This window comes from Galeopterus variegatus, unplaced genomic scaffold, assembly GCF_000696425.1.
Source record: "Galeopterus variegatus unplaced genomic scaffold, G_variegatus-3.0.2 Scaffold18, whole genome shotgun sequence".
Taxonomy (NCBI): domain Eukaryota; kingdom Metazoa; phylum Chordata; class Mammalia; order Dermoptera; family Cynocephalidae; genus Galeopterus; species Galeopterus variegatus.
The window spans coordinates 752,630-769,453 of NW_007726129.1; the positions used below are offsets into that span (position 1 = coordinate 752,630).

The following is a 16,824-nucleotide window of genomic DNA, read 5'->3' on the forward strand; positions in this document are numbered from 1 at the left end:
TTCCCCCCCCCCCCCCCCCCCGACACCTCTCTGGTTAGGGACTGATCCTTCCCTGGGGATTTTCCCCGCTCACGTGCTGGCTGAGCTCAGGAACTGCCTGCCTGCCCCCAGGTGGGGCTGCGGCTCTGGCCTCCCCAGGCCCATCCTCCTCAACAGCTACCCCAACCCATGTCAAGGCTAGGCAGGGACCCTGGACAAAGGGGCAGGAAGTGGCCCATCTCCTCACCAGTGAGCAGGCTGGGGTGGCAAGGCCAAGGGCTACTGCTTGCCCAGGGCAGAGATTGGTACTGGTTGGCATCCAGGCACAGAAGCCACTCTGTCGCCTTGTGACCAGGGCCAGCCTCAGGCACCCAGGCTCGTCATGGCAGAGCTGGTCGACAGCCTGTGGTCCCATCTGCCTCCATACCAGGAAAGGCCTGCAGCTCCCCAGCCCCGCTTGGCAGCACTGCCTCTGCCCACCTGCCTTTAAACAGACAACGGGGGCTGCTCCCCCATCACACACAGGGTTGTTTCAAGGTGCGAGGCTCCAACCTGAGGGAATGTTTCTGACAACCCCCACTGGTCCCCTATCCTTGTAGCGCCCTGGCCTTGTATCCAGACTGGCTCAGAGCCATTGCTGCCTGGCAAGGCTTGGGGGAGCACCAGGACCCTGCTGTTGGAACCTCTTGGTGCTGGTGCACTGACGCTGTGCCTTGTCACCTACTGAGCTGCAAGAGGAACCAAGAGGGGTCAAGCCCTGGTTGGTGAAGGACAATTCTGCAGAGCCCGGGTAACCCAGCGCTAGAACATACATCCACAGTGACAGTTTTGTCTGAACACACCTGGCCTGGGGAACACTTCCCTCATCCAGGACCCCCCGAGTGTCCAGAGCCAGGAAAGGGCTGCCCACGAGCGAGGACAGTCCTTCCTGGGCTCTCTGCAGCACCCCCTCTTCCAATGGTCTGACATCTCAGGGCCTTGCTAGGTTTCATGGAGCAGAGGGTCCCCCTCTCCCAGGAGCGGCCAGGACTCTGTCCTCATACAGGTGGGGCTCGACTGGGCAGGCCTAGCCCCGAGACCTCCTAAAGGGCAAGCTGGCTATGTGCACAAAGACAGAGCAGCTGAGGCCAAGGCCCAGACCCCTACACCAGAGTCTCCAGCACAGCTTCCGTCCCCCGGAGAGAGGTTGACCCTCCCAGGGGCAGCACATGGGAGTTGGAACCACATTCTTCTCTTCCTCCCCTCACAGGGCGGCCTTAGGCAAGTCATGCCGCCCTGTGCCTTGATCATCTGTCATCACAGGTCACTTCTGCCTAGCCAGGTCTTGGCATCCAGAGCAGGAACGGGACGTCCTGCTTCTCAGCTACCCTCACACCCTCCTCAGCGCCGAGACCGCCCAACCACGCCTTTCATCATGGTGTGCCTGTGGACTCCCAGGGCTTGCATACAGCCAGGCTTTTCCATTTTGAGTTTTTAAAGAGAAAAAAAAAAGAAAAATTGCCAGCATCTCAGAGTCTGTGGCACCTAAGGCCTGGGAGGGGGCAGACAAGGGTCACCCAAATCCCAAGCCAGGCTCTGTGCCTGTGCTGGGCCCAGTCTCAAGAGAAGCCATGAAGCCGGTGGGGTCCGCTTAGGAAGGAAACGTTCATTTCCATTTGTCCAAAACCACCTTGAGTTTTAAGTATGAATATTAACCTTGATGCTTTTTAACTATTGTATTAACTTGCTGAGATTTAGAAATACTGTTTTAAAAAAAAAAACTTTTTTAATTTCTGTATTTTTTTCTGTATTGTATCCTCATGGGACATTAGGGGTTTTCTACGGTAAGCACTCCTAAGGTTTTGGTAAAAATATTATCAAACATATACCCGACGATTCTTCCCTAGAAGAAAATCTTTACACCTGATAAAATATTTTGAAAAGAGAGGTAGTCTTTTTCCTTTATTGGTGCTGAAAGGAAGGACAGATAACGAGGAGAAGGAAAATAAAACTGTGAGGCTCAAGGCTGGTGTTCTCCACTTATTTGATCGACAAGCTGGGGCCAGGCTCTGCTCTGACTCCAGCCCCCAGGGCTGGGCAACCTGAGCGGGGTGTGGGGGGACAGCCTTTCCTGTCTCTACTTGCAGGATGGGCACAGCCCAAGTCTACCTGAAATGCTGAGGCCTCGGGCTGTTGGTCTCTTAATCAGCGTCTGCTTCCTCTGAGAATTGGGAGATAAATAGCAAAAGTGCACCTTGAGTACATGGAAGGAACAAGGCTGTGGCCACCTCGAGATTCTCTGGCCTTCCTGGTGAAGCAAGGCTGGGCTGGGCAGCTTTGCACCGCACCCCACCTGCCTCAAGACTTCTGAGGGGGCGGGAGGGCCTCCTGATACCAGGCAGCATGGAGGAGGGAGTGCGCACAGGGGAGGAGGGGACAGTTACACTTCCAGGCTCCCTTTCCTGAGGGCTGGTTTCCTGGGTGTGCACCTCAGAAGTGCTTTGGGACAGCTTCCTCTCTGTCGTCTCAGCAGCCTGGCGTTCAGGTCTCAGGTCTGGGCAGAACACCTGCTCGTGCTGCGCTGAGAGCAGATGCCCGGATGCTATAAATGTGGCTTGGTGAGGTTTCCCAATGGGTGAAAGGGCCAGAACCCAGTCCTCTCAGGCCTGGCTCTGCCAGGGTCTCCAAGCCCCTGGGACCCAGCCACAACTCAGTCTCCACCCTCTAGAAACCTTCCTAGCTAAAGCCAGACAGGCAGAGACCTGGGGATTCCCAGCAAGCGAGACAGGCAACGCAGGCTCCCGCCACTGGCACCACCCAGCTAAGAGAGTAGCATGTGCAGCCCATCTGCCAGCCCCAGCAAGACCCCTGCCTCCATCCCCTTCCAAGTAGGGCAGGAGACATCACTGCCTTGGAGCTTTCTGAGCAACTCAGAACCATTAGTACGCTGGTCTCCCTGGCCCGTCTATGCTGCCCTCCCACACCTGGAATTAGGAGCTGGCAGTGCCAAGATCCAAAAATGGAAGCGGGTCTCCTCCATGACCCGAGGCCGAGCAGGTCCCCAGAAGAAGAGGAACACCTTCAGTCTTCCTTCCCCACAAAGCCAGAACGATTCAGAGCCTGTCGCCCTCGGGCCACTTTATTTTTCAGCAAGTCAGGGTCAGTCTAGGGTGTCTGTAAGTCTGAACTCCATGGTGACATCTCCGGTGTGGGGGTGAAACTCCACAGCATAGCTGACTGTTTGCAGGCCATGTGGCGGCGCTCGGGGATCCAGCGTGGCACTGAAGAAGTACACGGCCTGCTTGCAGTGGGGGTTCCAGCAACAGTTCCCCTGTAGGCGGAGCGGCAAGAAGACCATGAGGGATCCCTGGCACCTGAGCCAGCTTCCTGGCCAGCCTCCAGCCCAGGCAGCTCCCAGTGAGAAAAAACTGCTCGGGGCCCAGGTGACTGGGGCCACGGAGGAGTTATCCTCTAGCCTGAGGAACCTGTGACAGGAATGCCTAGAGCACAAGGGGGTGGCACCTGTGCTTGGGTCAGCAAACATTTGTGGGCTGGCGCACAGAGCAGTACCTCATCTTCTGTGGGTTCCAGAAGGCCAGTGCTGACCATGCGGTCTGGGGTCAAGTGGTATTCCATCCACAGGACGGCCCCGTGGCTCCTCCCGGGCCTAGCAGGAAGTGTTGGGCAAAAAGAAAGTCATGCAAGGGATAAGTGGGCACAGCCATGGCCCATTCTCTGCTTTCCAGAAACCTCTGGTCTTCCCCACCTCCAGTCTGCCCAGATTGGAGCCCGTAACACTCTACCTAAAGGCCACACACAAAAAGCTGAGCAAGGATAACCAAGCTGAGAGTCCCCATTTGCTCTTCGCAGCCTGGCCAAGCACTCAGAGTAACAGGACAGAGCCAGCTCGGCTGCAGGAGGCCCAGCCCCCTCACCAGGCTGAGGGCCACAAGGCTCAGAGCACAGCCCCAGCACCAAAGGCTGAAAGACCCTCCCAGACACCCTGGACGGTAGCTCGTGCTCCGAAAAGGTGATGGCACCTTCTCTGCTTGTGCTGCATGCCCCCTTGTCCAAGGAACCCGAGGAGCTCTGGACTCAGGGCCTTCCCCTAGTTAGAAGTTCTTCCTCCAGGATGAAGCAACTTCCCTCCATGAAGGGAGTGGAGCTGGATAGGTCTGAATGCCTTGCAGCAAGCAGCCCTCACCAATTCCTAACCTGCTTTAATTCCCAGGAGAGCTCAGGAAAATGGTCCAATGGGTAACCATAGCAACCAAGTTCCCGTTTCTCTGCAGCTGTGATCTAAGAAGGGAGCCTCAGATGGGGAGATGAGCAAAGCCCTCTTTGGCTCTCCCCGCTACTCATACACACCCAGAGGCATGGGAGCCACACAGAACCACTTCTGACAAGGAAGGTCAAGGACAAAGCATTCTACCACTTGGAAGTGAGCCAAAAAAAGCATCTCTCAGGTCAGCCATGCTTCACCACATGGGCAATCACCTCTAGAGAGAAAGCAGCCCCCCCTTTTCTCCACCCCCCACGCCCTCCTGGAGCCTACACTCACCTCCTTAGCTCCATGGACCCTTCAGCACGCACAGGATGCTGGGGGACTAGCTGCTGAAAATCAAAGGTCAAGATCTGCTGGGGCTCAGAAAGGCGGCGGCAAGGGTACTCCCACAGTGGGTGCGGCTCGGCTTCCTTGCTCTCCTTGAAGTCCAGGGCACACTGAGAAGAGAAAAGGACTTGGGGGTCTGCAGAGACAGAGCCAGCAACTGGAGGAAGGGGATCTCTGTGGCCTGACTCCCTCAGGATATGCGCAGTCACATGGGCTGCCTGGTCACACCAGCTGGCTTCTCCCTCCCCTGCCCACTCTTTAGCTGGCTCCTGAGCATGTCACTCCACCTAAGCCTCACTTTCTCCCTTTTTAAAATGGGAAGACAATGCCTATCTCCTGAGCTATTTTGAGAACTAAATGTCTATATCAGTGAAAACACCTGACACTATCCACTACAGCTGCAAAACCACCAGACAGGAGGCTCATAGACTACAAGGAAGAGACAACCAGGTGACAAGCAATCCCAGTGCCTGGGAAAAGCACTGGCATCCAGCGGGAATGGGGCTGGGGCAGCACAGAAATGGGATAGGAAAAGGTGCCTGGTGGGGGTGAGTTCCAGGCCAGGTCCTGAAGGTCAAACAGGAGCTAGCAGGAAAAGAACAGGGGCGGGCAGAGGGAGTGCAGGCAAGAGCTAAGCAGGGAGAGGAGGTTGGGGGATAGCCCAGGTGAACTTGGGGGAATGGGGGGCAGCGGGGAAGGCAGGGAGTGATTCAGGGCTTTCCTGCAAGTGGACATGGCCAGATCAAAAATCTACAAGTTCACTTGGGCTCTGTGTGGAGGAAGGCTGGAGCAGGAGAAGCAGCAGGCTTCAGGTGAAAGGGGTCCAGACCAGGATAGGAACAGTGCAGGAGACATCTGGACTGCAAGCTCACAGGGAACATGATGACCAACTGCAAGTGAAGAGACGACTTGCCAGGGATGACATCTGGTGCCCCGAGCCTGGCTGGCAGGCCAGCCAGCTGTGAAGTGACACCAGGTCTAAGATGGGACACTGGAAGGGGCCAGGTGTGGGGGAAAGGCAGGTGGATTTGGGAAGCATAAAAGTCAAAGTGCCTGATGAAATTCAGTGGAGATGCGCACTGCTCTTAGCTATCTGCTCAGGAGAGATGCAAACACTGGCCAGGGATCCGAGTGGCAGAGCCATAGCAACAAGAGAGGGGACGGGGACAGGGACAGCCAGGAAGGGCAGGGTCAGGAGCAGGGGCCTGCCGGAGACCTAGAACACAGGACATCTCAGGGGATGGGAAGGGTGGGAGGAGCCCAGGAAAGAGCCTGAGGAATGGCTGAAGGGACCCAAAGCGCATGGCATCTTGGCGCAAAGGAGATTTCTAAAAGCATGGAATGGTCAGCAGTCTGCTGTGGAAGGGCAGGTAAAACGCAGACTGAACATATCCACTGGCTTCATTTACTTAATAAAATGTTTACATAGGCAACCCACATTCACTGTAGAAAAATGGGAACAGAAAGACAAGAGGTGGAAAACGGTGACCACCTCCTACGCACATGGCCAACACCGCGGGGTCACTCTTCTATCCCTTTTTCTGTGTATATGTGAATTTCTTTTTTTTTAATTAAATTAATTTATTCACTGTACATGTTTATGGGGTACAGTTTGTTATTTTACTATGTGCATGAATTTCTCAATACATTTAAAACAGGCGCATGCTCCTTACCCTGCCTTCCTTGTGTGGACATATCATGACTCTCTTCACTTCACTCCTCACAGATCCAAATACCACTGGTGCTGTCGTGACTGCCCTGGGTTCTGGGGGACACAGACCCTGGAGGCTGGCCCACTCCCTACTGCTGGACATCAGGGCACTGCCAATATCTACTATGTGAACAACCCGCAGGGACCCTCCCTACACATCCTTCTCTACACTCCAGCACGCTTTCCTGGAATGGAAAATTCCCAAGATGAAACTGACTGCCTCAGAAGCTTCCAGCCTTCTGGAAAGGCTATCTCAACAGAAAACAAGCTGCTGGCATTGGCAGGAGAAGTTCCAACAGCGTGGTGATGAATGAGCCCTAGCCTGAGATTCCAACTTGGGGGTTACAGCTGAGGTCAAAAAGGGCCCAGTACCATACAACAGACCTCAGGTTAATGTTCACGGAGAGCTGAGCAAAATGCAGCACCTGGCCTCTCTGCCCCCAACAGAAAGGTCTCCGCACACCGCCTGTTCTGCCCAGCTAGGTCCCTCTACAGAAGCCAGATGTCCCTGTCAGAGGCCTGCGGCCATGTAGAATGGGTGGGTAGGACACTACTCAGAGCTGCAGTCCTGCCTACCTTAATCATCTCGTCCATGATATGCACATCAAAACCTTCGCAGTCGCCACAGGGGCTCCGGATCCGCCACAGGTCCTGTGAGGAAGGCACAGTCCTGTCTACATGCACCCACCAGGGGACAGGGAAGTGTGGCCATATGAACAAGAAGGGTCAAGAGGACAAGGACAAGAGGCACATTGTGCGTCTCCTGCATGCCTGGAAAAGAGCCCCAAGGATGAAAGGACTCAGAAATACCAAGGATCCAGGATGGTTTCTGTTGTAGACTCTGGGGTGGGGATCTGCAAACTCTGACATGATCCTCTCCTATAGGGGGACACTCAGCCAGAGCTACCAGGCGTGGGTTTTTACGCATACTCAATGTCATTTCTTCAGGAATAAATGTATAAGCATTCTCCAAGGCTCTGTGCCTGTAAACAGAACATGCACATGATGGGAAAGAGAAAAAGTTCCCTTAAGGGAGGAAAGCAGAACACACTCAGGCCTGTCCACCTTCCATCCTCTGTCCCCTGGGACATATGCTTGGAAATAAGTGTCATTCTCTATGTCCCCTCTTTGGCCACACAAACCAGAATTCATGTGGAAATCCAATCAGATAAATAAATAACACACAAAAAAATTCCCAGAAATTAAGTGATGGAGCCACTAAGCTACCAGCAGATAAAGCCATTCTTACAAAAGAAATATTAAATGAGATTCACCCTAACATTTCAGGCTAAAAGCATTTCAAAATGCTTTTAATAAAAAATGCCTTTCCCAAAATGACTTTGTGACTATGGTTCTGCTTTGATGAGAAAATTAAAACGAAGCTTTTCAATTTTGTCTTGTATTGCAAAGCTGACTCTCCTATCTCAAAATGCTTTTATGGAACCTCAGCTCTTAATGAGGGCACAGCAAGCTGCACAGCATGTCTTCTGAAATGCTTAATTTATATTTTTTAATTATTCTGATAAGGCACAATTGTAAAATGACAACACATAGCCATTTCCATTTCATATGTCAAATTACTACATTTTTTAAAAGGCAAGTGTCTTGTATTCAACCCTGCATGCACTGATACGTAAAAGAAAGACCCAAATCATCAAGGCCCAGGTTGCTCCATCTGCACCCAAGGTCTTTGCAAGAAAACCAAGTTCCCCACCCCCTTTTTCCTTTTGTTTTCTGCAAAACCCTCTAGGTGGCCTACCCTGAACTCCACGACCACAGCATGCAGTGAAGCAGCCTGGGGCATCACCACAGCGCCAGGCCCCAGGTGCTGGTCCACAGCAGTCCGGACATACCAGAAGTACAGGTTGTGCCATGGCAGCAGGCTGGTGGTGAAGAACGGCTCACCCAGGAGGACAGAGACCTGGTGACCAGAGCAAAAAGCAGGACCCAGGCGTCAGAAGGGTTCAGCTGAAGAGTTAAGGACAAGTCACAAGTTTCACAGGAACACGGAAGTAACAGGCCATTCATTCATTCACTCATTCTGTGAAAAAACAAGCATGTCACATCCAAATCTGCCCCTGAAGACACAAATGTGAGAAACACCTGCCCTCAGGAATGCAGGGTGAAAGAAGGAAGCAGACAATAGTGAGCTGTCCTCATGTGACAGACAGAAGCAAGGAGGGGTGCATGGAGGGACCCCGGAGGTAAGCCCACCAGAAAGGGCTTCCAGAATGGCATCCTGTCAATCCCCACTCAAAGTTTTATCATCACAACTTACCAGTGCGTGTCTAACTCTGTCTCCCACACTAGGCTCTGAGCATGACAAAAATGTGGACACTGGCAGCACAGTACCCCAAGCAAAGTACCTGGCCCAGAGCAGATGTTCAGTAAATATTTGCTGAGTAAATGAATAAATGCTTGACTCAGAGTCAGAAAAGCCTAGGAGTGGAAAGAGGTGTTCCAGGCAGAGGCACAGGCTCAGGCAGGGCAGGGGCAGAGGCAAGCATGTGTGTGAGAGCAAGTCTGTTGCAGGAGCATGCTCTGCAAGTGTGCAGAAGGTGGCATGGGAAAGCGGGAGGCCAGACCACCCAAAGGCAGCAGATGATAGAGTAAGGGGGCTGGCCTCTCCCTGGAGGAAAGAAGTGATCATGAAAAGCTTTAATCAGGGATACAAAATAAGAAATGTGTTTTAAAAGATCCCTCTGAAGTATGTGGGGAGAACACTTGCAGGTAGAGCTGGGGATAGAAGGTGACTTAGGCAAGTGCTGTAACAGCACAAGCAAGGAGGGGGACTGTGCAGAAAGGGAGGAGAGGAGGACGTGTGGAGTCTGAGGGGTCAGACTGCCCCGGGCTTCGGCCCAATCAGATGGGCATCTGAGAGGGGCTAGTCAGAGATGGCAGAGACACAGTAGGAAATTCCGCAAGACTGAAAAGGTTTGGCCCTGAGCACTTCCCCAGTCCCTTGCATCTCCCCACATCGGGGACAAGGCCAGAATGCCTGCTCCCACCACTTCTATTGAACAGTGACCTGGTGTCTAGCCAGTGCATCATATTAATGGCTTAGAGAATTTAATTTTCTTCTAAACCCTCATCTATGAGGGGGGAAAAAAGGGCAACATGTACATGAATGTTCTGAGCAGCACTGTTCACAATAGCCAAAGAGTAGAAACAACCCAAATGACCACCAACTGATAAATGGATAAATAAAATTTGGTATATCCATACACCACATGGAATATTATTCAGCAATAAAAAAAAGAAGTACTGATTTATGCTACAACATTGATGAAAACAATACGCTAGGTGAAAGACGTCAGTCACCAAGGACCAGGTATTGTACGATTCCATTTACATGAAATGTCCAGAACTGGCAAATCTATAGAGATAGAAATAGTGGTTTCCAGGGCTAGGAGGACTGGGGGCAATAGGGTATGATTGTTAATAGGTATGAGGGTTTCTTTTAGTAATAAAAATATTCTAAAATTGATCTGGTGATGGCAGCACAACCTTGTGAATACACTAAAATCACTGAACTGTATACTTAAAATGAGTAAATTGTACAGTATGTGTATTATATCTCAGAAAAGCTGTTATTTAAAAAAAGGCATGGGGGGAAATGCGCAAAAGACTTGAATATACCTTTCAGCAAACAAGACATAGGAATAGCTAAGAAGCACATGAGAAGGTGGCCAACATCATTAGTCATCAGGCAAATACAAATTAAAACTACGATGAGATATCACTGTATACCCACTAAAATGACTGTACTGAAAAGGAAATAACACTAAGTAGTGGGGAGGATACCAAGAAACTGGAACCCTCATATATTACTGATGGGGTGTACAACATTTCAGCAGTTTTTTTTCTTGTTTGCTGGCCAGTACAGGTATCGACCTCTGGATCTTGATGTTATCAGCACCATGCTCTAACCAACTTAGCTAACCAGCCAGCCTCAGTTTAGCAATTTCTTAAAAAGTTAAACATAACTATCATTCAACCCAGCAATTCCATGCTTAGGCATCTGCCTATGAGAACTGAAAATATACATCTTCACAAAGATTCATTATACACCAATGTTCATAGAAGCATTATGCAGAATAGCTAAAAATAAAAAACGAGAAATAATCAAAATGTCCATCAACAGAGAAACAGATAAACAAAATATGGCATATCCACACAATGGAACGCTATTCAGCATTAAACAGGAACAAAATACTGACACATGCTACAACATGGATAAACCTCAAAGTAATTACAATCAAAGAAGTCTGACGCAAATGACCACATATTGCATTATTTCACTTGTGTAAAATGCCCAGAAAAGGCAAACATAGAGATAGAAACCAGGTCAGTGGTTCCCTGGGTCTAGGAGATGGGTGTGCTGATTAACTACCAACAGGTTCCAGGAAATTTGGGAGGTAACAGAAATGTTCTAAAACCAGACTGGGTGAAAGCTGTAGAACTCTATATATTTACTAAAAATCACTGAATTGCACACTCGAGACAGGTTGGTATGTCAATAAAGCTGTTATTTTTAAAAAAGCTTAGCAGGAAAGATGAAAGATGAAAGATGCTTTGGATGAGTCCAACTTGAAGGGCATGTGCAATATTCAATGAAAGGTAACGGGTTGGCAGTTGGACATAAGAGATCTGAATCTGAAAAGGTAAAGAGGTCTACCTATAGTGAAGACCACCTCTGATGGTCACTGATTGACATATACGAAGAAAAGAGATTACTCAAGAGGAGATGCAGCAGGAGGGGAGAGGAGGGACAAGGGGACAGTGCCAAGGAACATCACCAGGGAAGGATCAAGCAAAGGGAAAGACAACCATGAAGGAGACTGAGAAGGTGCAGCCAGAAAGGTAAGAAGAAAGAAGACTTGGGAAAAGCAGTCTCTCAAGAACAGAGAGGTCCACCGGTCACAAGTGCCTAAGAGATTGGGGCAGACAAAGCCTGCAAGGTGAAGATGCTTAGTAACTATGGTTAACCCTGGGAGAAGCAGTTTTGGGGGTCAAGACCAACTGCAGCAGGAAGAAGGGAATGGAAGGTAAAGTGAAGACAGGAGGGCCATGAAGGGGAAAAGGGAAAGGGGACACACTATGCTCTTGTTAATCCCAACTGAGCTGTTCTGTCTTCATCTGAGGGAGCAGAGACGAGCCCGGGGTGAGAACAGCGCGATTACTTGCTCATCAGGCATCTCTAGGAATGCCTCACCACATCCCTAACAGCGGTGAGTTCCCAGCTGTTACGTTCCATGGGGGACTCACCAGGACGCCCAGAAGACAGGCTAGAGTGCGGGCTATTTCAATGCTGTGCTGTTCCCTCTAACATGGCCCCAGGGTGACTGCAAGGTTCCTACTACTCACCTTTTTACCCTCCAAGTCTGCAGATGTTAATAATTCAGGCCGTTTCTCTATGATATTAATTTTATCTTCCAAGTGGTTAGCCTTGAAGATCTTAGAAAGAAACAATACAATTGCTTTATTCATACTAAAGTATTTTTGTTCCAGGAAAAAAACCTCTCAAAGTTGCTTTATCTGCTTTGAGTTTTCTGGCCAAATAGTTCTGGAGCACCACTTTTATCTGCTTTGTGGAAATTCTCCCCTTGAGGGGCATCTTATAGACCAAGGATGAGATTATGAGAAAAGTGTTATAACAGCAAAAGAAATTCCTCTTGCAGGCACATAGCAGGACTTATCACCAGGCTTGTAGTTCTGGTGGAGGTGGGTTACCTTTCAGAGATGAAATCAAAACAACCACTGGCCAGGGAGAGAAATACCATCTTCAGTCAGGCTGTGAGCAGTGACTCCCTGGGCTCTGTTGTCCCAGAAACAAATCATACACGTTCACTTCTACCACTGCAGAGATTTTTTTTCTTAGTTTTATGTGAAGTAAGGAGAAAAGCCTAAACTTCTTCAAAGACAAAAAACAAAGCAGAGTCCAAACATTTGTTCCTATTTCACTGATGGCCCTAGATGACTTCCAAGCCAGCTCTCCAGGCAGGAGCCCAGACAACAAAGGAGAGCTCTCAACAGCAGCTGCTGCTACTCCCTGTTCCCAGTACAGAGGCTGCTTCAAACTGATCAATCCCAGACTCAAAAAGGAAGGTCCCACAGGTCCCCTCATTATTTCAGTAATAGCAATTATTACTTACCTTTTTCATCAGTTTATGAGAAGCTGCTGAACTCTCAATTGTAAATACCTAAAGAGAATACTATGCATTAGATATAAGAGACTCATTTAACAGAGGAAGAAATTAAAGATTAAAATGTAACAAGATCATTCCAAGGCAGAGGACACCACCTAAATGACTCTGCCTGTGCTCAACACCTACCTGGGACAGCACCTACATTCTGCACTGACCCTAGCCACATGGCAGACTCAGAAACCTGAGCCACAGCTACATGGCAGTAGCTATTTCCTGACTCCTGCCTGCACATGCAGGCAATAAAATACTTGAGCCCTAAACCAAGCATGCTGCTATATGTGACAGCTGTGCTAGCAAAAGCTTCAATTGCAGATTTGTGTGCCTGGACCACACAATGCCCTGACTCAAGAGCCAACCTTAAAAAATAAAAAATAAATGAAAAAAGAGCCAGGCTCAGGAAGCTGACAGAAAGGCGCATGCCCAGTACCTGCTCTGCCCCAAGGTGATGCGCCAGCATGGAGAGCAGACTGCCATCACTGACACACAGGCAGACACTGTCCGACTTCAGCACCTGCAGGGGAACAGTGACCTCAGCACAGGTGTTCCTGCAGTCTGTCAGGAGAGTTGGCAAACTCACAAAAAGGCTTTCTTTCTCTTCACCCCACTCACTCAGACTCTGATCACATCCTCATTCCATCCTGCTCCCCCCACACCAGTCATGCCTGCCTCCCATGCCCATGCAGCACCCAGCTCCCACCCTCACACACACCCACCTCATGTACCTCTCCCCAATAGCCCCCACCATCAAGAAGAACCCTCCTAACCCAGCCTACAAGGTCTGGCTGAAGGCCTGCCCCACTTACAGGAGAACACCTCCCAGTCCACAACAGGTTTCCTCTCTGTGTGGTGAAAGCACACACAGCCTGAGTCTATCACTCAAGGCTCATGTGTTCTCAAGTGACTCCCCAAAGGCAGAGATGCCTTTACAGATCATAAATGCCTCTATGAGAAACTTTGGACAGCTTGGATCCTTTGTCCCCCACAAAATGCATGCATGTGCTCACATATTTCTGTACATTAATTCTGAGGGGTCCAAGAGACCCCCCTCCAAACCCTGTCTGTGGTCCCCAGGCTGACAGTCCCTTGCTATAGGAGGCAGGGAGCAAACGTTTTCAGGCAGGAGAATTACACGATCAGATTTACATTGCAGAAAAGTTTAGAAAGGTGGCAACAGATGAAAAGAAGAGAGGCACAGCTGAGTCCACTGGGATCACCCACACCAACTTCTGGTGATCTCAAAGGCACAGGCGTCCAGCTGGACAAATGAGGGGCTGAGGGAAGGCTCCCAGCCGTAGGCTCCCACAGGCTAGCAGAGAACACATCCTTCAGTAAGCCCAGTACCAAGCTCTAGTGCCCACCCCAGCAGGAATAAGGAAACACTTAGAAAACAATATCAGCAAATCATAAGCAGCATTCTAGAGCCCATGGGACAAACTCCTTGCCCACAACCACCTAAGGGACTGGACACTTACGGTCCTCAGGGCATGAACATACTGATCAGTTCTATCCTGATCATTGATCTCTCCAAACCGAGGCCGGTTCCAGAGCAGGTGAGCCTGGCAGTCACACACGGGGCGCATTTGGTGGACTCTCCCGTTCTTTTCAGGGCTAGGCCAGGAGATGGAAAAACAGATGCTGGTGAGGAGCATGACATGCTGGATATCAGACAGCATGGCACAGGGACCTGCCCAGCAGAACTTGACAAGGGCCCTAGGGACACATCCACAGGTCTCTAGAAGGCATGTGTCTGGACACTGGCTCTTTAGTAGGTGTTAGAGGTTAGCGGTCCCTCTCAAGACTTATCATATATGTCTGTTTTAAATGTAGTCCAGCAACCCATGACAGCCTCCTCTAAGTACACACAAATGGGCACTGACACATCCAGCCACAAACCTTTGTTCTTATTTTATTCTGTTCAGATACAAATCTGCTCGCTCATGCCTCTACAGGGTCTGTAAATGGGGGATTTACACAAATGCAGTCTCAAAGGTCCAGCACTCTATCCCACAACGCTGGGCATACCTAGTCCTCTGAAGGCTGTACCACACACAGTAGTCGTCATGGTGGGCTACCAGCCAGAAGGCTGAGCCCTGTACAATTGGCTCCTCTTGTGGCAGAAAGTACACACACTGCATCCAGTGGTCCCGCCACTGAAATAGGGAACAGAGAGTCAGCTGTCACCAAGCTGCAACAAGAGCAATGCTGTTTCTAATCCAGGAGCCAAAAGGCAAGCCAATATCAGTTTTCAGGGAGACCACGATGTGGACTATAGTTGGCTACTGGGGCCAAAGAAAAACATTTTTTTTTAAAGTAAAAAAAAATGTTTTTTACTTGAACATGTTTCAAGTAAAATGGCCAGTAGCTCAAAATCTTCCTGGAACCCTGCTAGCTTTAGGAAGGCACAATGTGGCCAAAGGCAGGAATCTTCCAGAGTGGCTCAGGGGAGGGGACAAGTGCAGACCCCAGCCTCCACCCCATCAGAGCAGCACCAATGCTCTTCCTTCAACATGGTGGGCTGTGCTTAATGTTGCACTGGAAGGAAAAATTCCCTGGCTTAAAACAAAGGTTTTAACCTAGTAGTCTGGAGGGTACCCATTCTGAATAGTACCATGGCACATATTCCAAAGGCTTTAACATACACTAAAAGGTCAAACACAATGCATAAAACCTAACTGGATCCTGGGTTGAAGAAAACAAAAGCTTGTTAAAGATATTTGGAGATAATTAAGGAAATTTTATTTTGAACCATATCTTAGATGATATTATGGAATTACTGCTAATTTTCTTAGGTATGATAATGGTATTTTGCTTACGTGGAGATTGTTTTTATTCTTAGGAGATATATGTTAAGGTATTTAAGAGTGAAATGTCAGATGTCTAAAACTTACTTTCAAATGATTTAGCAAAAAACTGTATGTGTATGTAGAGAGACGAAGGAGGGAGGCAGAAAGGGATGAGGAGGGAGAGACCAAATGGGGCAAATGCTAACAGCTAGTAAATCTAAGTAAAGGGACTACCAGTGCTCACTTTCACCTATTCTGTGCATTTATAATTTTTCAAAATAAAAAGTTGAGAAAATAGTACAGAAACGTTTTGTTTGGTTTACTCCTTTGAATTAAACAGAGTTTTTAAGGAACTGGCATACTCTAAATTGTAAAACACGGCTTATTTTACAACGATTCAGTCAACCTTTAATAAGCTGTGTTGATCCTTACTATAAACCCCACATATAGGATTCTATCCTAAAAAGAACCAAATAAAAAAAAAGAAAAAAGAAAAAAAACCTATATTCACATTAATATGCATATCACAGAATTATTTATACTAGCAAAAACTGGAACTAACCCAAATGTCCACTAGCTCAGAAACGGATATGTAAATCCTTATGCAGAATACTTGCAGAAATTTAAAATGATGAATATAAAGACTGGTACAGCATGAAAAAAACAGAAATAAGCACTGACAAAAACCCACACGTTTAGAAAGAGACCAAAGAAAGATAGTTATTTCAGATGATAGGACCACAAGTGATTTTTAAATTTAATTTTGTTTCATATAATGGGGTTTATTACTCTTATAATCCTTGAGCTTCTTTTTTAAAAAGAAAGAACCATCCTAAAAAGTGGACACCTGGCTCAACTCTGATGAGATGACCACCCACTCATTCTCTGTCATTTTCAGGAATGAAGGAAAACTTGAGCCCACTGAGATTGGGAAAGCATGGCTTAGAGCTTAGCATGTAAGCAAAGGAAGCCCAGGGCCAGTTTCACGTCTTAGGAACACATCCCACCCCACCTTGTCTTAAATTTAACAAAAAGGCAGGTGAACGACATCCTCACCTATCTGTCTGTTTGAATGTAAGAGCTAGAAAATGAAAATCCAAACAGATACGTTCTGGAAAAATAAATAGTTAACAAGGAGGAAAGAAGAGGTTCTCTTAAGCCTGTTAGTCATTCCCATACTGTGCAAAGTTATCTGAAGACAGGAGGAGACTTCCCTGAGCCATCCTGTGCTCCCATGGTATTTCCCTGTCATCATGTTCTTCTCACAATCCCTACCACAAGGAACCTTCCGGGTCCTAATGCTAAACAGCTGGTAACAGAAACCACTGTCCCCAGGTGAAACAGGCTAAATATATTTAACATCAAAGCAGTTTCATGAATTCATGAGGGAGATTTATTAGAAGCTTTCAAATTCTTTTTTTTTTTTTTTTTTTTTAAGATAACCAGTAAGGGGATCTTAACCCTTGACTTGGTGTTGTCAGCACCACGCTCAGCCAGTGAGCCAACCGACCATCCCTATATGGGATCTGAACCCGGGGCCTTGGTGTTACC

General features: G+C 48.7%; 1 protein-coding gene across 2 annotated transcripts in view; it reads right to left on the bottom strand.

Annotated features, from left to right (window-relative positions):
* Positions 1-1,890: 1,890 nt before the first annotated feature.
* Positions 1,891-16,824, bottom strand: part of PRMT7 (protein arginine methyltransferase 7) — a 47,321-nt gene continuing 32,387 nt past the window's right edge. The window contains exons 9-18 of one of the 2 annotated variants that reach the window (XM_008567111.1): positions 14,513-14,640; positions 13,963-14,098; positions 12,918-13,001; positions 12,437-12,484; positions 11,649-11,738; positions 8,041-8,202; positions 6,858-6,932; positions 4,520-4,680; positions 3,529-3,625; positions 1,891-3,289 (exon numbers count right to left, since the gene is read on the bottom strand). In XM_008567111.1, coding sequence (XP_008565333.1) covers positions 3,119-3,289; positions 3,529-3,625; positions 4,520-4,680; positions 6,858-6,932; positions 8,041-8,202; positions 11,649-11,738; positions 12,437-12,484; positions 12,918-13,001; positions 13,963-14,098; positions 14,513-14,640 — 1,152 coding nt within the window. In that variant the 3' untranslated portion in view covers positions 1,891-3,118. The remainder of the gene's footprint in view (positions 3,290-3,528; positions 3,626-4,519; positions 4,681-6,857; positions 6,933-8,040; positions 8,203-11,648; positions 11,739-12,436; positions 12,485-12,917; positions 13,002-13,962; positions 14,099-14,512; positions 14,641-16,824) is intronic. The other variant, XM_008567119.1, reaches the window with a different exon arrangement.